Source organism: Puma concolor, chromosome D1 (genome assembly GCF_028749965.1).
Source record: "Puma concolor isolate L17-30 chromosome D1, mPumCon1.1.hap2, whole genome shotgun sequence".
Lineage (NCBI taxonomy): Eukaryota > Metazoa > Chordata > Mammalia > Carnivora > Felidae > Puma > Puma concolor.
The window spans coordinates 5861114-5880970 of NC_141676.1; the positions used below are offsets into that span (position 1 = coordinate 5861114).

Sequence of the window (19857 nt, forward strand, 5' to 3'; positions counted from 1 at the left end):
TGTGGCGCTCTGAGCCACAGGGACCTTGGCAGAGGGAGGAACAGAAGCAGATCCTTCTCTGTCCAGCAGGCGGAGCAACTCGCTTTCTAATTTTTTTTTTTCTCTGCGCTGGACGTGCCTGCCTCTCTCTCTGGTTCTGAGTGAGATCTCTGGTGCCTCCTCGTCAAAATGCACAGTCCACTGTCACCCGCCACCACCAGAAACCTCCCGTGAAGTGCTTCTTTTTTGTCACATATTTTAATTTTTTAGATTCTCCTTTATTTGGTTGAACTTTTAAAGAAACGTTTAGTTTCAGAATAGATTTAGATTTATGGAAATGTTAAATATACTCCATGCCTATCATTTCCCCTGTTATTAACGTCTTACACTTACTGGTACACTTGTCACAATTAATGAGGCTATATGGATACATTATTATTAACTAAAGTCCATAATTTATTCAGATTTCTCTCTTTTTTTTAAACCTCTCCTTTTTCTGTTCCAAGATCCCATCCAGAATATCACTGTGTATTTCGTTGTCATTTTTCTTAGGCTCCTTTCAGCTGTTCACAGCTTCTCAGACTTCTCTTTCCTTTTTGATGCCCACCAGGGAGGTTTTTAGATGGGGCTCAAGCGTGTCTTGAGGTTACATATTCCCTTAAGATTCGAAGCTGAGAGCTAGAACCTTTTGCCTTCTGGGGAACTCAGGAACAAGTTTTTGTGGTAGAAACCGGTGACTTTCGACTCAAATCCTTGGGCTGATCTTCAGAAATGGTCCCTCCCAATCTAATATTTCTGGTGTGTCTGTCGTGTGTTCATCCCCGTGTACTGTGCCAGCAGAGGAGTGGAGCTAAGACTGGGTCCTCCCAGGGCTTATGGTTCACTTCTTCTGTCCAAGTTCGAGAACAGAGGCACAGGAAAGAAGAAGGCAATGCTTTATCCGTGTTTCACCCAAGGATCCATCCAAGGTGGAAAAGGGGTGACAGGTCCCTAGAATGTCTTCCTTCTTGTGGGACCCTCTCAAGGGCATGGCCCTGGAGCTGGAGGATTTGGAATGAGACAGAATTTAGGTGACTCTCAGTGTCATGATCTCAGCTACGGGAGTCCAGTCCCATATTTCACTGGGGGAAGATTGGAGTTTCCTTCCTCTCCTTGAGAAAGAAACTTCTCTGAGACTTGGTGGTTAACAGTGCCTTCTAATTCACTTTAATAACTTATGTCTGTTCTGTGCTCCTCTGCTTAGAAAGACCCAATCAAATTCTAGTAGCATCTTTGAGGGGTAAGTACCTTTTTTTTTTTTTTTTTTTTTTTTTTTTTTGCTTTCAGTCCTATTTTACCTGTGAAGAAACTGAGGCTCAGGTCTGACACAGCAAATCGTGGTTGGACATGGGATTTGAATCCACCTCTTTCTGTCCCCTAATTTTCATTCTCCTACCCCCCACCAAGTTCTTCTCTTGACCCAGTCAGTTTTATTCTGCTCAAAATTTGGGGGTCTTCTCTAGCTTGTAGACCTGGAGGAGGAGAAGGGCACCTGGTCCAGCCCAAACCTGACTTTCTCAGGTCATCTGGGATGGGACGATTTGAGATGGTGATTCACTGGCTTTGGGAACAGAGGGAACAACCCAGAACTCAGATGTAGATGATGCGAGTATGTTGCCTACCCACGCCTCCCACCAATGGTAGGGGCAAATCATTTTTTACCTGAGATCATCAGTTTCTTCATCTGTGAAATGGTGCTAATATGCCTGCCTAGAGGCTTTATTGCAATGAATAGAGGATGTAAAAGTGTCCACTGAAAGCCCCACGCAGAGATTACCCAGATGGGCATCATCTCCAATGAGAAGATCCAGGGCCCCAAAGGGAAGTCGCTTCCCTGCAGGACAAGACTGAAGGAAGAGACTCATGTCTGAAATTTCAAATCAATGTGCAGGAAAATGCCAAGCTGAATCCCCTACCCATCCCCGGTCCTTCTCCTCCCTCCCACATTGTGAGCGCTGCAAGCCTACAGCAGGGAGGAGACTCCAATACCCTCTAATATTTTACACCAAAGCATCTTGAAGGCAAGTGTTTCAGCTCCAAACTCTCCAGCTTCTAGCATGGAGTGGGCCACACACTGTATGCCCATGTCAGGTGAAGAAATGAATGAGTGCATAAGTGAATGAAGAAACACCAGGGCTGTCAGCAGATCCAGACTTTATCTCCTGACCCCCGGGCTCCCAACCTTCTCAGATCCCCACCCTTCCCTTTCCACAACAGTACATGACACCAGCAGTACCAAAAAGGCAAACTGGACTTTATTATAAAGTTGGCTACAAAGTCACCGCAGCACCACGAAGTGGCCACCTGGGCAGGCCCAGGCAGTCTGGCAGCCGGGTGAGTCCCGCACCAGGTACACGCACTCGTGCAAGCACACGTGTGACAGCGGCAGGTCTGCCTTCCTCCATCGGAAAGGAACGTAGCGTCTCTTCGCGCCCCCCACCCCAGGCGCGGGGCGCAAAAGTCACAAGAAGGGCCGCCAGGGCGGCAGAGTCCATCGGAATTGAAATCCCGTTACTGGTGTGTAGAGAATTCTACGTGGGTGTCAAGAGCCCCTCGGGGCACAGGCTGGCCCAGGTGGGCGCTGCCTTTCCCCCACCAAGGCCCAGGGGTGGCTTGGCCCCCAGGAGTGGAGAACTGGCCCAGGCCCATGGGGTAGTGCGGGGAGTGGGGAAGTGAGACTCCCCCATTCTCCGCTTGAAAATCCCATTCAAGGAAACTCACTACGAGTGAATACAGATTGAAATGGAAACTGAGATTGCTTGAAGTCTCTAAATTTTAAAAAGAAGCTCCCCTCCCCTGCCCTCCCACCTCCCCCCCCCCAAAATCCTGCAGGGCCTAGGGAATCAGATATATCCCCCTCTGGCCCCCAGAATCCCCCCAACTGTCCCGGGGGGGGTGGAGAGCGGCTCCACGTCTTGATGACAATATGCCATACTTGACGACGTTAAGTCACAGACTTATTCAAAACGTTGGTTCCCCTCCACTTCCATCTGCAGAGAGAGAGAGAGAGAGAGAAAGAGAGAGAGAGAGAGAGAGAGAGAGAGAGAGAGAGAAAGAGAGAGATGACATTCAGTAAGTCCATTAGGAAAGATAGATTGAAGATGTGGTGTACTGTTGACACATAGTATGGGCTTCAAATATGTTGGTCCAATGACTGAGTGATCACCAGAGGCTCGGCAAGATAAGGGAGCAATTTGGGTGGATGGAATGAAACTACAACTGTAGTTTTGGAAAGGATGGAGCCATGAGCAAGGAGCCCCCAATGGGCCAGGGGCTAATTTTCACTTTCTGCCTTTCCCAAACTTCTACAAACTCTTGCTCTGTATTCTCTTTAAGGAGTAAGAATACTGAGATAGAACTCTAATCCCTCATCCATCAATTTGTCATGTGACCTTAGGCAAGTTTCTTTAACTCTGGGACCTTGGTTTTCTCCATCTGTAATATGGGTGGTGATAGCTGATCTAGGTCCCTCACAGAATTAAGAAGCACAAGCCATTACCAAGGATTCTCTTGCGTTTTATACTGCACCCCTGACCCCTGCCCTCTAGGCCCACTTGCCCAGAATAACTATGCTAAGTTTTTCACTAGTTCGTATCCTCACTGCTACCCTGGGCAGCAGGTGTTGTTATCCTATTAATAAAATTCAGGCACAGAAAGGGGAGTTTACTCATCTAATTCCACCAGCATCTCATTGGCAGAACAGGGACTTGAGTTTCTCAACATTTTGGTTGGACTTACCTTCATGGAAGCTGTCTTGAACTTGGCTCTGGAGTTGATGCAACTCATCAGTAAACCCATCGTAGGGGAATGCTGAGACACCTGTCTCAAAGGCGGTTTCATATGTGGCCAGGTCCTCCAGGAAGCTGTGGTCTTCTGGGGACAGGTTGTTGCAAGGCGATGAGGCCCCTCCTGGGACCGCTGCCTCAGGATCCCCTGAACTCCATTCCCCATTGGGGTCTGGGGTAGAGAGATCCATGAATATGTCTTCCACGGGCGTCTCTTCCAGGAATATGTTATCAGGGTCAGCCAGGAAATCCAGCTCCTGGCATTTCCAGGGTTTCAGGTCCAGGCTGAGCACAGGGGGACCAGCCCCCGGCAGGGACAGGTTGGAGTCTAGGGGCTCCAGACCTCCAAGTGGCTCTAGCCCGCCCGTGCCAGCCTCAGCTGAGAAGGGCCTGTCCATGCCCTGAGCCAACTGGCTGATCTGCTGGATGAGGCGGTCTATCTCATTCTGCTCCTTCTCAGAGTAGTGGAAGAAACTCTGCTTGACTGGAGAGGCCTCAGGTGTAAGCAGGCCTTCGGGTACCAGAGGGACATCCACAGAGAGGGGGCCCCGCAGCTGGGCTAGGGCCAGGAGCGTGCAGTCCCCATTACCAGGGCTGCTAGGACTTGGGGGCAACTTCTCATAGAGAAAACTGCATCCCTCCTGGGTGAAGTAAGTCTTGGTGGGATTGGGGCTCAGTTGTTCTGGGAAGGTTTGGCTGGGGCTGTTGAGGTGTGCTTGGAATGCTGTGCTGGGAGGAGTCAGTTGTTCATGGGCAGGACTGCCCAGAGGCTCTGGGAAGGTGGCAGTGCTGGGAAGCAGCTGGTCTGGGAAGGCAGAGGTGCAGGGAGTCAATTGATCTTCATAGCTTCTGGCTGAGCTTTCGGTCATCTGGCCTTGAAGTGGGCTCATCAGTGGATCTGGGAAGGTTGCACTGCTTGGAGTCAGTTGATCAGAAAAGGTGGCAGTGCTTGGAGTCAGCTGTTCTTGGAGAGAGCTGGATGGAGTGGACAAGTGGGTCTGGAAGGGCTCGTGGAGGCTGAAGAGGAAGGCACAGCCTCCTGGCTGGTGGGGTGTGTAGGGTGGAGTGCACACAAGATCCTTGCTCAGGTCTGCTTGAAGAGAAGGCTCAGAGCCAGACGGGAATGCCAGGTAACTAAAGCCCAACTCTTTTTGGGATTGAGGAAGCTCTTCTGATGTTGAGGCAGCACCCAGGTCTGGAGCACTAGGGAAATTGGTGCTTCTGGGAGCTCCCAAGGCTGGGGGGAAGAGTGGGTTGGGGCTGGAACACTGCTCTTGAGAGAGGATGTTCTCTGGGAATGAGGGCAGCATGGCTGGGGTGCCCAGAACATAGGCTGCCTGGGTGTTTTCAGAGTTCAGCTGCTGGCGGAGGCTCCAGGCTTCTGTGTCACTGGAGAGGAGAGAAGAGGCAGACGGTGAGGGTCTGGTGGTCTTTCCCAGAGCAGTTCCTGATTTTTACCTCCTCCATGCCCACCTCAGTTGCCCTCCAAGCCCCTGCCTTGCAGCTCACCTGATTGGGTAGTTATTAGCAGTAATGGGGCCCTCTGGACCTTCTGAGTATAACAGGCAATAAATCCATGCCCAGCCTCCAGGCTTGGCCTGCAGTCTCACCACCATCTCTGCCTGAATATCTCCACTCTCAGCCACTGAAGGAAAAGAAGAGATGCAGAGTTAGGATGTCCATCAGGCGACACCACCTAAACTTCCCTCTTATTGACCTTTCCACTGAATTGGGGTATCCATGACATCTCCATTTCTGACTACCCTCACCTGCACCACTCAGCTCCCCACATTGACCTCACCACTTGGAGTCCCCCAGTTCTGACTCTATTCTCACTTCAACTCCTCACCCTAATGTTCATTCTATAATATCCAAAAATTGTTGGCCTCTGTTATCTCCCCAGCATCATTCTTGACCACAGCCCTTCTTGGTTGGGTCTCCCATGACCTTTCCCAGCACCCTGTCTTGTCCCCAGCCTCTCTGGACACTCACACAGGCGGTAGTGTTGAGCAGAAGCGTGGGCCAGGTCCTCGGGGTGCAGCAGTCCATACCATGATTTACAGAGCAGTTCACTGCGCTCAAAGCCCAGGTAGATTAGGACACTGGGAAGGTGGAAAGGGTGTGGTCAGCTTTCTGTTTTCTCTGCTTTATACCCAGGCATCTCACTCCCTCCCAGGTTCTCTGCCCCCTTACACCCCATCCTCCCTGCTCCTGACTCCAGAATCTAGGGTCCCCTCATCTCTGGCTTGCTTTCTTCCTGGAGTCTGAATGCTCTGGACTTACCTCTCAGAGATGTCCAGTAGGGCCAGGTCCTTAGCATGACGGCTCTGGAACATGGCCAGGAAGAGTGAGGCAGGGCCAGGGCCAGGGCCAGGGCGAGGTCTTGGCTCCAGTGGAGCACAGAAAGCCGTGAAAACAGGGTTTCCTGCCCAGTAGGCTCCAGGTGGATGAGCATGGAATCGGCCTCGAATAAGCACCAGTTTGTTGCCTGCACTCTGGCGCCTGAGGGACTTGGAAGTGTTGAAGCGGCAGCGGAAGAGGCGATCTAGGTAAATGAAGAGGAAAGCTGATAAGAGGGTGGATTGTTGAGAGAGATAGCAGGTGGAAAGGAGCAGGGAAGCAGGAAGGAGGTTTGATTGAGAGAGGGAGAAAGGGAGTTCTTACCGGTGTCCAGGGCAGAGGGCAGGGTGAGTTGCTGGCGCACAGTTAGGTGGTCAGCTGGGTCAATGATGTCGTAGATACTGTCACCCTGGGCAACGAGGTCCACCTGGAAAAAGGTGAAGAAGAGATGAAATGACATTTAGTGATGGCAGCAAGAGTGAATCCTTAGCACATAGCATCTGGCAGTGTATAACCTCTCCTGCCTCAGTAATTCTCATATTCTCAAAAGTGGAAAGCTCATTGTATCCCATACGTACTCTAGCCCAAGATAAGAGGACCCTCAGCACTCACCATGGAGTGGCCCAGATGTTCGCTCACACTCTCAGACAGATATAGCAGCTTCCCCTCAGCTGTGAACACAAGTAGAAATCCAGGTAGTGCCGCCACTATGTCTTCAAGCTCTTGAGATGAGAGAAGCCCTGTGGGGCCCGCCAGAGGAGTGCCTGCAGGGTAAGAAGATATGGTGGGTCAGGAATAAAACTGGGAAGCAAATCATAAGTAAGGAAGGCATGCACTGAGTTTCAGAAAATCCAGAGGAATTTCTCATGAACCTGCCTCTGCACACACCTGTTGACCCGCTACCCACAGCTCTTGCCCAAGGAACCTGTTGCTGGATTTCCCTACCCAGCCAGCCCTTTGACTTCTAAGTCGGAGCTGGGTCTTTGCTGGCCCTGAATTTCAGACCCTCGGACAGCGCTCAAAAGACAACCGGGAGTTCAGCACCGCGGGCAGCGCCTCTCAACACGGTGATGCGGTCAGCACCGCGGACAGCGCCTCAAAGGCTGCTGAAGAGCCTTTTCAACGTAGAGAACAGTGGCCACGCTTGCCCCGGTTTGGGTGACTCCATCCCTGCAACTTCCCGGGCTTCCCTCCTCGGGTTCCTGGAGTGCCTCTACGCTGTGGGAACTGGGGCCATTCTGTCCTGGCTTTCTAATTCCCATAAATCTGGCAGCAGGGACACTATCCAGGCTCTTACCAGAACTAAGGTGAGGTCTGAACAGAGCTCAGGAGGAAAAGTAGGAAGACCTGAGTTCTCCAAGTCCCGTCTCTCCCCAGCTCGCCGCCACGCTGCCCTAGACATGCATCAGTCCCTGCTGGTTCCCTCAGCTCCACTGTCCCCGGTGCCCGCCAGCTCTGGTCTCTGGCAGCCCCAGTTTGCTCACCTCCAGCGAAGAAGACGCCCTTGCGAGTGTAGATGCAAGCAAGACTCATAATGTGCAGGTAGGAGAGCCGGACCTTGTCCGCTTCAGCTAGAGGCAGGAGCTCCTTGAGGTTCCGGATCTCAGCGTTGATCTGGTCGCGGCGCGCCTTGGAGGCGCCCTTGGTGGAGCGGTACATGACTAGCGGCTGCAGGGCTCCAGCTCGGGTGCTCCGAACACCTGCGTTCCCGTCCCGACGCACCGGTGGCTTCTTCCTCCTTGCTTCCCCGTCTCTCGCTCAGGCTCTCTCTCTCTCTCTCTCTGTCTCTCCTCTCCTGGGCTCCGCTCGGCTGCGCTGCCCCCCTCGACTGCCTCGTTCCGCCTTATATAGCTCCTGCTAGGCGTGGGGGGCTCGCTTTACAGAAAGGGGGGGCGGGAAAGCAGGAGGCTGGGCTAAGCAAGCTGCAGCGGGAGCCACTGGCTGGGGAGGGGGGAGCGCTCCTCCTCCCTCCCGGGCTCCCGACGTCATCCCATGACGTAGAATGAGAGCGGGAGGGGGGACGGGGGGAGGGGGAGAACTGAGGCTGCGGAGGGGGCCGCGGCTGGCGGCAGCTGAACCGAGAAACGGGCGCTGCATTAGGAAGGCCTGAAAGAGGGTGCAGGGACCCAGGGGTCCGAATGTGTTCAGCTGAGGGAAGGGACAGGGCAAGGGTTAAGGCGGTCTGAAGCCCCTGGCAGGAGAGTCTGTAGAGAGGAGGGAGGGGTTGGTCCCAACAGGGATTTTTCTAAGGAGATAAGGAAATGGGGGAGGGGGAGGGTAGTCTACAAATTCTTCCTTGCTATTTGCCAGGCAAAGGTCATGTTCACATGGGGAGGAAAAGAAGGACCCTCCTTGGCCTCTGAGGGAGAGGTCGCAGCTGGGGTTTCTCTCTAGGGATCACTCAATCTGGGATTCCCTTAGTCACTTTCAAAGAACAAATCTCCTCCCCCTCCCCCGCCCCCCCCCCCCCCCAGCTTTCCAAACACGGGCTTGGCATTTAGCAAGGGGCATTATATGGAAGTCTAAGTCTCTAGGGTGGGGTGGAAAGGGGTTCCTGAGAGAGAAGGACCAGCTGAATTTGGCCTTGGTTCCATTTTCCCACAGCCAAGAATAGGAACACCAACACCAACGCTGGAGTCTGCAGTGATTCTGTGTTCCCCTGTCAACTAATTAACTGCAGCCACTAACGGGGGAAACTGAGGCAGGGCCCCAGGGCACGGTGAGGATCTGGGTCTGCATCTAGATATCCCTTCCCCCACCCCGTTGCCAGCCCCAAAGCGAGCGGTTCCCCCCGCCCGACTGCAAGCCTCGGTCTCCCGGCGGGCCGGGGGCGGGGGCGGGGCCGGGGGAATCCCAGCTCCATATTAGGACAGGAATCCTCCGGCGGCTGCCGCGGCGGCGGCGGGCGGGGCCTGCCTGCCTCCGCACCGCTCCGGAGGGCTCCCCCCGTCTCCGGCGGGGAAGATGAGGAAGCAGCATAGAAAAGAGGGGGCCGTGCTGGACCCGCCGAGATCCCGCATCTGTCAAGGACCCCTTGACTCCGTCAGGCTGTCCTCCGTACCCCCCCTGCAACCCCCTCCCCATCCTCGGCGCTAAGACTCCTCGTTCTGTCTCCTAACCTTCAACTCTCCACATCCTCCTTCCACAGCCCCGACTAGTTTCAGATCTCATTGCCTGCTTGGTGGTCTGTCTTACCTTTGTGCGCCCTCTCCCCCCTCCCCCCACCGCAGAAAAATGTTCCCCTTCTGCTCTCCGGAGACTCTTCCAATCTCCATCAGTTTTGTGTCCATATCATGTCACCTTTGCCCTCTCTCCTTCTTTCTTTTTTCTCTTTTCAGCACAGATGATTGCTCTCCACAGGGGATGAGGGGTGCCTTTCTTTCCCCCAGCATCACATCTGGGCTAGGGGACATTTTATGTGAAATCTTATTTGGTGGAGTAGGGATCTGTGTGAAATCACTTGAGAGGCTGGAAATGAGACCACTTAAAAATTGTGGGAGAGGGACTGGATTGATTGTAGGAAGTCACATAGGAAGGGTGGGGATAAACTTTGACACCAAGAAGCAAAACTTGGGGTCAAAGAACCCCTCATTCCCATGGGAAAGGGTGGCGGCAAGAGTGGCAGAGTGGGAGCAGGAGACAGCCGAGGAGAAGGGTGTCTGGGCATCTGATCCTGACCTCTTGTGCCATTTTGGCAAAGGTTGGGCCATCTCCATCAACTATCCTGTGTTCGGTGGTACAACTGAGGTGAAGGGAAGAGGTGGGGGGGGGGCCTGTCTGTCTGCCACTCTCTCTAACCCTATTTATCTGGATTTTAGAGAAATGGTTCCTTCAGGAAGCATATCTCTGTTCCTCTTTCATCTCCATCTGACCCCTGATGTACCCATCCCTCTAGCTTCTGACCTTTGGACCCCTTGACCTCAAGCGCTTGATCTTTGGACCCCATCCTTGTATGAAAATCCAGGGATTTTCCACTGATGCTTTAGCCTTGACTGGGAGACAGACTTAGTGTCCCTCTCTATGATAAGAACTATTTGTTGGTTGGATGCAGCCAGTCTCCAGTAAGGTGAACAGAACTGCATGAAAGAATGGGGCATTGACCACTGTCCATGGTTCTGGGGGGGAAAAAAAATCCCTGAAGTCATTTGGCCATAGTCTACCTGGACATCAAAAGAGAGCGTGAGTCCACACAGGCTTCAGAGTGAGGCCCCCGTTAGCTGTCCCCTTCTCCTGTGAGGATGAATGTGGGAGGGGGCTTTAGGGGCCCAAGGGATCTGAGCTCGAGGAGTAAAATAAGCAAGCGAGGAGAACTAGCCAAGGGAAGAATCCTTGCATTTTTCCAGAATGGGCTGGGGGGGGAGGCCTTCTGGAAAGAAAGAAGGGTCTAGAAAGGGACAAGGGAGGGGGAAGATAAGGGCTTATCCTAGTTCACCCACTCTAATTCAAGTTGAGAAGCTCTATATGCCCCAATGTCTCCTCTCCCTAGGCCAGCTCCCACTCCCCTTGCCTCCCACCTCCGTGAAGCTATTTTTAACTGTGCAGAACCAAAAATAGCTTGGCAGCAGCTTCAGGCCGTGGGAGAGGAGCTATTTATATCACCAGTGACGGTTCCAAAATAGCAAGCAGGAGGAGGGGGGCGGCTGGCACGCTAGAGAGCTCCTGGCCGCTGCTAAAAATACTGGCAGTGTGAGTCATCCGGGCCTGGCTGAGTCACCCCATTCTCCCCCCCCCCCCGAATCGGCAGGCAGCAGCAGCAGAACAGAACAGGCTAAGAATTGGAAGCTTGAAATGGGGGAGGTATCAGAGCCCATCATCTATGGGAAAGTGGGCAAGAAGCGATTTGATTCAAGAGGGGCTTTGGGGTGAATGTGTAGAAGGAAGGGGGGTGCAGCTACACTCACTGGGTGAGCCTGCAGTATTCCCAGCTATGCAGTGCTGTTTAAGGATGCATGGGCAATTGATGGGAGGGAGCCAGACTGAGGGTGTGCATGTGTCTGTCTGTCCATTTGACTGTGACTATATTTGTATGTGTGTGTCTGTCTGCATGTAACTTTGTGTTTGTGTCCCTGTGTATTTATGCATTTGCCTGCATCTATGTCTGCCTTTGTAAAAAAAAAAAAAAAAATGTCTACCACTTCCTGCGTTATGGGTAGTTCCATGTTTGTGTCTGTATGTGTTCATGTGTTTGCAGCTTTCTGTGCCTCCTTGTCTGTGTGTGTGTTCGTGTCCATATGTGAGTCTGCTCTGTGCCTTTTATTCTCAGCATCCAATGGAGAATGTGAATTTGCATGCATCCCCAGCCTCAATGCATCTTCTGTTGCCCTCTCTGATATCACTTGTTGGGCTCTTACACCACCTATCCCTTACTCACCTCTCTCCACCCAGCATCTTCCTTTCTTCCCGACACTCGGCCCCCAACCATTTGTGAAAGTGTGTGTTGCATGCAATCTCTAGTAAAAAGATGGAGGAAGTGAGCCCCATATGACCTCTCCCTTTTCTCTTGAATTATCCCGAATCCTCCCTGGCCTGCAGGAGTAAGTGGTTTTCCATCGCTCCATATTTGGGGCGCTGAGGGAAGAGAAGGGCTTTCTTTAGTTCTAAAAAAAAATTCCTGGTGTGGGCACAGGCATGCGCAGCGCGCACACACACACATACACACACAACTGAGAGAGAGAATGAGAAGAGAAAAAAATATCAAGGTCCCTTCTTTACTGAGACAAGCTCTTTGCATCTGTTGCCATGGCAACCCGCCCACTCCTTCCCCGAAAAATCACCAAGAAGAGGTGATGGCATTGAGGACGGATTGGCTGATTTCTTTCTTTATTATTTTTTTCTGAAAAAGGTCTTTTTATAGCAAGAACAGGCCGTGAGATCCCTTGCTCCTGTCTTGCATAGCTTTATTGGGGACCTGGAGAGACATCACCCCTTACCCACTCTCAAAGAGAAGGTGTATCTTTTCCAGAGATTTTGGGGAGGATGGCCTCCTGAGAGGGAGATGGAAAGTGATGGGAAGGTGGGGGGCGGTGTCTGCTTCTCTAGAACAGTATGGAGACTCCTGGTTAGGGCTGCTTTTCTGGATATTTGGGGCAAGGATCTTTCTTGACAGAGGACTGTTGCAGTGTATTCTGCCCTGCCCTGGATAAATGTGTTTATGATACAAGAAGGAGAAAGAGAGAGGAAAGGGAGGAGGGGAGGGAGAGAGAGAAGGAGAGAGAGTGTGTGTGTGGGGGGGATAGAGAATCACTTTATGGGTCTTCAGAGCATATGACAAGATGCCAAAGGACACGAGATCTCAGTGGTGGTCAGACCAGACAGGCAGACAAGATGGCTCAAGAAACATCAATTAATGCAATTGATGGTGCTGTGAGTCACCACCAGATCGCGACTGTGTCTTCTTGCCATGCACCCCAGCTTCCCTGATACATAGATAAATGATCTGGGGAGCACTGAATCTCACCTTTCCTAACTCTTGATTCTCAATAACCTCCTCTAAAGCCTGGCCACCAGCCACTGCAGCCACATCACTTTCTCAAGTGAACTGTAGCCTCCTGCCAAATGACTGGATGGTGGAAAAGAAGGGATTCCTCGTTTCCTCCTGTGCTTGGCTTGCTACAGAAATGGGGTCACTTGAGGATGGAGGTTGGAAAGCCAGACTAAGGATCTGACTCTAGAGAGAAACACCTCTTCCTTCCAGCAGACTGCTGCCACCCTTAGCAGGCAAGGGTATGGCCTTGGGAGGGGAGTTAGCTCTACTTGAAGTGATGGAAAGACTTGAGATTTGCTCTGACCTGTTAGACCTATTCTCATGGCAAATCTGGCTGATACTGTTATAGCAATTTGATAGATGGTGAAACTGAGGATCAGAGATAGATACTGACTTACCCAAATTCACACAGCAAGTCATTGGTGGTTCTGGGTCTTAAGCCTAGTTCCCTGCCCCCAGCCCAGGCTCTTTCTCTTGCACTATGGGGTACAGCAGGGGTCTGCAAACTCTGGCCAGCATCCCAAATCTGGCCCACTGAGTGTTTTTGTAAATAAAGTTTTATTGACACACAACCGCATCTATTTGTTTATGTATTGTCTATGGCTGTTTTCACCCTACAATGGCAGAGTTGAGCAGTCACAACAGAGATGCTTGAAAAACCTAATATATTTACAGACTGACCCTCTGCAGAGCAAGTTTTCCAACTTTTAGGGTATGATGACTTCATACAAGGAATATCTCCACTTGTCTCTCTCTTTCTCAGCCAGAAGCTCTCCGGGCCCAGGGCATACCAAGCTGTCAGTTTATCTCCCTTTATTCTTCCAAATGCCAAGAAGCAGTAGTAGTGTCCCTGCACTACTGGGGGAGGAGAGATTGGGAAGCCTCATGGGCTGGGCTCCTTACTAGGCTAGAAGCTAGGCTTTGTAGCTAGGTAGATGGAGCCTCCCCATGCAGGAGTGATGCTCCACATCCTGCTGCCATGGCAACAAAGTTGGAGTTGGCAACAAAAAATCAGGGTACTCCGTTCCATCCTTACCTCAACCCTAGTCTCAAGACTGCATTTTGGGAAGGGGGGGGGTGTCCCATATTTGGTGATTAAGGTATTTTCTGGAAGACAGAAAGCCCCGATGGGAAGAGAGTCATGGTATTATGAGGACTCAGGCCTCCCGGAGCCTCCAGTCTAACCACGGGGAAGAATCTCTATGCACCTTCTCAGAGAGGTTTATTAAGCTGTCCAGGGTCACACAGCTAGAATGAAATAATTCCAGAATCAGAAACCAGGGTCCCCGATTTCTATTTCTTTCCATTTTATTATTATTATTATTATTTTACCAGATTGTTCTTTTGAATCCATGAGCTTGAAACCACACAAAAGTTCTCTAACAGATTCCCAAGTATCACCCCAGTCCCAGGCCTAGGGTTCACCAGTCTGTGGAGTGGAAGTTTAATTGCTGTATAGAGCTGGTCTGTGCAGTGGCTGTCTAGTCTTCAGCTGCTTCTTTAGCAGCCTGTTTTCTTTCTCCCAAGGCCTTTTCATTATGTGATCACTCCCCCAATCTACTTGCACAGGGAGATATTCAGAACATTTTATCTATTTATGGTTATGAAATCAACAAATCTCATGTGAAGAGGGTACATGCCGGCACCCACACGTTGAGACGGTCAGAGCTGGGTGAGTGGGCTGAACCGTGAAGGTGAGGGACACAGAGCCGTGGAGTGGGTGGGGAGGGGAGAGCGTAGCCAGGTGGGAAAAGATGAGGCTGCTTTGGGCAAGGACCTGGAGGCAGGGCTGGGAGAAGAGGGCACAACTAATACATTGAAGAGCGCGTCAGACCAGCCGTGTTCCAAGGAGGGGAGGAAAATCAATCACCTAAAATGCTCTATGAATGCACAGCAGAGACCCAACACTCCTGTAAGCCTCAAGTGGTAGACAGGAGTTCAGGACACTGGCCTTGCCCTTGGGACAAGGCGGTCTGGAGGAGGAGACAGACCCTCCACCCTTCATTTACTAGTTCGGCCCAGTTTCAGAGTCCTCCACCCCTCCCACCCCCACTCCCTCCCACCGGTGAATTCCTCCTGGCCCTACTGTCCTTCTAGTTGGGTCTGGGACCCTTTCTCAGTGCCCCCACAGCTTCCTGCATTTCCTCATCCTACGTTGTCATTGCTGGTTTACTTGGCTGTCTCCTCACCAGCATCTCTGTCTGGTCTCCACATTCTCAGCGTCTAGCCTAGGACCTGCCTCAGAGCAGGGTCTCAGATATGTATTTCATTCATGCATACACATCCGAGCACTGAGTTTGTGCCAGGCTCTGTGCTAGGCACTGGTGATGCAATGTGTGGGAACACAGGCCTGGCGTTAACTTCATGGAGCATCCAGGCTGGTGAGAAAGCGAGAAACACCATCAAGCCATTTAAGCCATGGATGTGAAATGATTGCTGCAAAGAAGCGAGGCAAGGCGTGTAGGAAGAGCCAAATGAGGACTGACTGAGCCTGGGGAGTCCAGGGTGGTCTCCCTAAGGAGGTGTACTTGAGCCGAGTTGCTGGATGGCTAGTGACTGGCTGGTCGAGCTGTGCTGTGCTGTGCTGTGTGGGGTGGGGTAGACAGAGGAGTGCGGAAATGAGACCCCTTACAGGGACGGGGAGCTGCATCATGTGAGAAGCCCTCACAGCCTGAGGCTGTGTTAACAGGTGTGCGGAGTGCGGGTGAAGAGGGGGCAGCCTCTGCTAAGGGCAGCTGAGCCCCCACCTTGACCGGGAGGCTTGGCTCCTGTGTACGGGCAGGACCAAGAGGGGGCCCATGGGGGAGAGCAGACGGGTGTGTGGGGAAAGCCAGTAACTTCTTTGTGGGAATGCAGGTGAATGGGAGGGATCCTGCGGCTCAGAGAGGCAGGAGAGGGTGGGCGTCCAGCGAGGGGCTCTGGGGTGAGACTTCCATGTGGAGTCCTGGCTCCTTCACATTGGGGAAATGGCTTAACCTCTCATGCTTCAGTTTACCCATCTGTTAAACAGGGATGTGAGGAGAATAATAGCTCCTGCATCAAAGGCTTGATGGAAAGTTAAATGAGTTAAATCATTAAAGCACCTGGAACAATGCCTGCCGCATGAAGGGAGCACGATCAATGTTGAATGACGGACTGTCGGCCACCATTACTTCACCTTTATGAAAAACATAATTTTGAACAAGCCTCTGAAGAGATGGCATGGGCTGCTTTGGGAGACAGCACATGCTCTGTCATTGTGGAATGACAGGACCCAGGCACCCACTGGCTTTCTGTAGCCTTGGCCCAGCTTGGTCCGAGAGCACCAGATGGGCTGGGCTGGGCTAGGGGCTGCAGCGGTTCCAAAGAAAAGGACACGGGGGGCTGGGAAGGTTGAGGGACACACACAAAATCATCCTGAGGGCTCTGGCCCTGGGCCCAGTGTGGTCCTTCCCGGGTACCACCGGCTCCCACGGTACTCAGCAAGTCTAGGCAGGGAGGCCCAATGAGCCCTTCCAGTGCTCAGCAACTCACCTCCCCTTGCCGTTTTTCTAGAAGCCAACCTAACCAACTTCTTCCCCAACTTAAAACACTCCTGGTTTCTATCACTCCCAACTACCCCAGATTCCTCCCGGCCGCCTTCCCTCTTCTGCCCCCAGGTGCCTAGGCCGCCATAGGCGCTAGCTTCAAGAATCTCCTTCTTATCACCAGAACATACCTTGCAACATGAGAGTTCACAGATGCACCTTATATACCTAATGCGGGCATTAACTCACTAAAACTTCATGGCAACCACACGTGAGCTCTTATCATTCCCACTGGCCCTGGGTCCAGCAGAGAGGGAGTCTGCAAGGAATGGTCCGCAGCATCCCGGGAGAGACTGATGGGGTTCAAGGCTGAGGTGGTCATGGGAAAGCAGTAGACCTGGGACTGGCCAGTGACAGAAGGGAAACCCTAGGAGCAACCAGAGACTCCCCACCCTTGGAAATGCTAGAGCTGCAAGGAGTTGGTTGGACCACAGCAAGAAAACAGGAGCGGCAGTTATGGCCTGTTGATGGAGCAGATCCTGGAAGCAGGAAAAGATTAACCCTGAGCAGATGGGGAGGGAACACCAGGAAGCTTTAGGATAAAGGACCATCCAGCTGAAGGGAAACCTCTCGAATCACCTAGAATAGACAGGGGATGAGCTGAAGGAGACTTCTGTCAAGGATTGTCAAGGTTCTGGAGGATTGGAGGTGGGCTCAGCCTAGATCTCAGTGGATTGTGTTTGATGCAGGGGAGAGCCCTGGGCAGGAGACAAAGATTCTGGTTGTAACCCTGCCACCAGCCTACTTGGGTGTTATGCAAGCTCCTTCCCCTCTCTGGGCTCAGTTTCCCTGATTGCAAAATGTCAGTGGTAGTGGGTTGGACCACTTGGCCTGGAAGGGACCTCCCCTCTCTGGCATTTTGAGCATCTCTGGGTCCAGGACCCAGCTGGCCAGTGCCTCTCAGGCTTTGGAGGTTGAATGTTGCCTCTCTGAGGCCCAGTGTGAGGTAGGAAGAGCCCACGTGCCTAGTACTAGGTTCTGGGTGGGCTTGAAGTCTCCCGGAGGATGAAGTCCTTAGCCCTGGACAAGCAGGGCCACCTTGGGCCTTGGAGACCTGGCCTGTGTGAACATTGATGGAAGCAAGCACCATCAGAGGCCATTCTCACAGTTCTGTGCCAAGTGCATGAGGGGACTTACCATTGGAGAGATCCGCAGGGCTCCAAGGTGTGTAAGACAGACCCCAGGTCATCCTCGGAGAGGTCTGCACAGCCCGCGGCTGAAGCAAGTACTGTCTCTTTATACTCCTCCTTAGCTTCAGCCTGGAGGAAAACACCCCGGCAGTGTCCCACAGACTGCCATAGAGGGACTCCACAGCCTGGAAAAATACCACATTTCAGAGAATCCCAGACTCACAGTTGGAGTGGGGGGCCCCTTAGTCATCCGCCTTGGGTGACTGAGACCTAGTACAGAGAATTGAGTGATCCAAGTGACGCAGCCATCGTTTAGTAGAAGTGGACCCTGAACCAGGTTCCTGGCTCACAGTGCAGTGACCTTTGTGTGCCTTGTAAAGGCTGGCCTCTGGGACCAAGAGGCAGAGAAAGAGCCCAGGCCAGGAGGTGGTGTTCTGGGAACCAGTCTCAACAATGCACTGACTTGCTGTGTGAGCTTGGCAAATAATGTCTCCTGGAGGGATGCCTCAGTCTCCACTTGTGTTCATTTAAAGGCTTGGCTCTGGCAATGGATACCCCTAGGGAGAGCCATTCAAGATTCCAGGGCTAACTTCTCCAGAGCAGGAACCTCTCTCCTTTGCCGGGTTTGGTGCTCACAGCCAGGCTGGGTTGGATCCACCTTTGGGTCCCCAGCCCTGGTCCAGAGTAGGGGCCCAGAGACGTCAGGAATCTATACATCACCTTGGGCATGGTCAAGTACTTCACAGAAGTCTTCAGTGAGTTCTGGTCAAACATGCTTGTGATTGTTACAGGGAGAGTGCAGGCATCATTAGGATTGGGCAGGGGAATCCCAAAAGCTGGGTCCACATGGCTCTGGGGAGCTCTGCCAGAACCCGCAAGCCATACGTCCATCCAGAAACGAGCTGGTGCTTGTAAGCAGTCTGGAAAAGGTTTGGTCCCAGAAAATTCCAGAGAGCCGGTGACCTGTAGGAAGCCTTCGATGGAAGCAGACACTTGCAAGTAGCAACCTAGTTGGTTGGCCATAGAGTCCATGGGCTCCAGAAGCTTGTCTAGAGTGATTAACGGTCCGGAAAGCCCATCTAGGTCTGGACTGTCCTGGGGAAGAAGCAGCAGATGCCATGCTGGAAGAGGAGATGTCTGGCTCCGCTGTTGGGTACAGGGCAAGGGCCAGAGGCTGACACACTGTGCCAGCTATTCCCAAGGTTAAGGAACACAGGATTGACCTCTGGCTCGGAAGCCTACATCATTGGGCTCTGGCTCATCGCTCTCCAGGAACATGCCATGTGACCCTGGTTAAGTCACTACTCTTCTCTGGGCCTCAGTTTCCCTTTCAGTTTAATGGGTGTGCTGGAGAAACTGATCAGGGGCCTTCCAGCTAAGATCTTAAACCAACCCCAGGCTAAGCCCGGGACAAAAAGGCTAAGGCAGGAAGCTGGAGGGGGGCACGGGTCTCCAGAGACCCGGGGTAGCCCCGCGGGCAGTGAAGTTCTCACCTGATGTTTTCACTCTGTGGCCTTGTCCAGAGAGGATTCCCAAACGCGCTAGGCCTGGCATCTTGTTTCCTTCCAAGGCTCCTATGGAAGAATCTCCCCTGTTGGAGGGAGGAGGAGGGGGACGAGGGGCAAGGGCAGGACCTCCTTTCTCATGGTTGAAATTTCCCTAAAGTGAGTGGAGGGCGCTAAAATGGGGGTGGGGTATATGGCACGGGGGGCTTCCCGGGCCCAGGCTCCGCGCGGGGCTCGCGGCTCGGGGGCGGGGGCAGCTCCCGGCCTCTAGCGGAGCCGCCACTCCGCCGGTTGCCTTTAAAAGGCGCCAGCGCGCGCGCATCAGCAGAAGGGCTGCGGCTCTCTTCCAAAATAGGCAAGAACTGGGAGGCCGCGGGAGACGACGAGCTGCGAGCTGCGCGGACGTCACCAGGGGCCTCCCTCCCACCCCCGCCTGCATCACGTCTCCATGGCAACGGCGTACCGCGGCCGCAGATGAATGAGCTAGAGCTAGGAGAGGAGGAGCGCACAGAGACGAACGATCCCTCTTCCAGCATCCAGGCTGCCCTAGGGAAGGGGATGCACACCCGGCGCTAGAAGGAAGGGGGCGCCCTCTTATTCAAAAAGACTCCAAAACCCATTCATTCCCAAATGATCCTTTTGTGTCCCGGAAATCTGGAAGCTACATGGTCCAGGGACCCCTGACCCTTCGGTTCAGGGCTCCTCCAGCCTCAGAGCTCCCCTTTACCCCCCCCCCCCATCCTCTCTTATTCCGTCAGCTCTTTCTGTTCCCCAAACTTTGCGGAAATATCAGACATCGTGTGTCTTAGCGCCACCACGTGGCCAATGGTGGCGCTGCGTCAGGAGCGCTTGTAGCTGGTGTCTCGCCGTCTATGTCGCCCTCTGGCGCTTGCTAGTGGGAAGAGCACAAAAGATCTTAGTCTTCGCATAAGGACTAGTTAACAAAGGCATCATTGAGACATTAGTAAAGTTTAGTGAGTGCTTTCGATATGTCTAAGTTGATAAGTGCTTCATTTCATTCTCACAGCA

The 19857-nt window shown here is 52.7% G+C and overlaps 1 protein-coding gene and 1 long non-coding RNA gene across 5 annotated transcripts; both read right to left on the reverse strand.

Moving 5' to 3' along the window:
* Positions 1-2902: 2902 nt before the first annotated feature.
* Positions 2903-8554, reverse strand: NPAS4 (neuronal PAS domain protein 4). 2 transcript variants are annotated; one of them, XM_025915652.2, is made up of 8 exons: positions 7628-8554; positions 6756-6907; positions 6468-6570; positions 6087-6348; positions 5796-5905; positions 5313-5448; positions 3757-5192; positions 2903-3008 (listed from the first exon to the last, which is right to left on the reverse strand). In XM_025915652.2, exons 1-8 carry the CDS (start codon positions 7800-7802, stop codon positions 2980-2982), a joined length of 2403 nt encoding a protein of 800 aa, XP_025771437.1. In that variant the 5' UTR covers positions 7803-8554; the 3' UTR covers positions 2903-2979. The 2 variants fall into 2 exon arrangements, with proteins under 2 accessions (XP_025771437.1, XP_086535466.1); XM_086679340.1 differs by lacking the exon at positions 2903-3008 and having other exon boundaries at positions 3707-5192.
* A 5276-nt stretch (positions 8555-13830) lies between these two features.
* LOC147576358 (uncharacterized) lies at positions 13831-19189 on the reverse strand. 3 transcript variants are annotated; one of them, XR_015240708.1, is made up of 3 exons: positions 18817-19189; positions 17331-17508; positions 13831-16672 (listed from the first exon to the last, which is right to left on the reverse strand). It is a non-coding gene; the product is annotated as an uncharacterized LOC147576358 (long non-coding RNA). The 3 variants fall into 3 exon arrangements; XR_015240707.1 differs by having other exon boundaries at positions 17331-18418; XR_015240706.1 differs by having other exon boundaries at positions 17331-19189.
* Between the last annotated feature and the right edge of the window lie 668 nt (positions 19190-19857).

Excerpts from the sequence above, each read along its gene's own strand:
- NPAS4 (XM_086679340.1), bottom strand. The coding sequence starts at position 7,802 with ATGTACCGCTCCACCAAGGGCGCCTCCAAGGCGCGCCGCGACCAGATC. Across the intron at positions 5,906-6,086 it reads CTACTGGACATCTCTGAGAG|TGTCCTAATCTACCTGGGCT; the intron begins GTAAGTCCAGAG and ends CCACCTTCCCAG. Across the intron at positions 5,449-5,795 it reads TGCTCAACACTACCGCCTGT|TGGCTGAGAGTGGAGATATT; the intron begins GTGAGTGTCCAG and ends CTTTTCCTTCAG.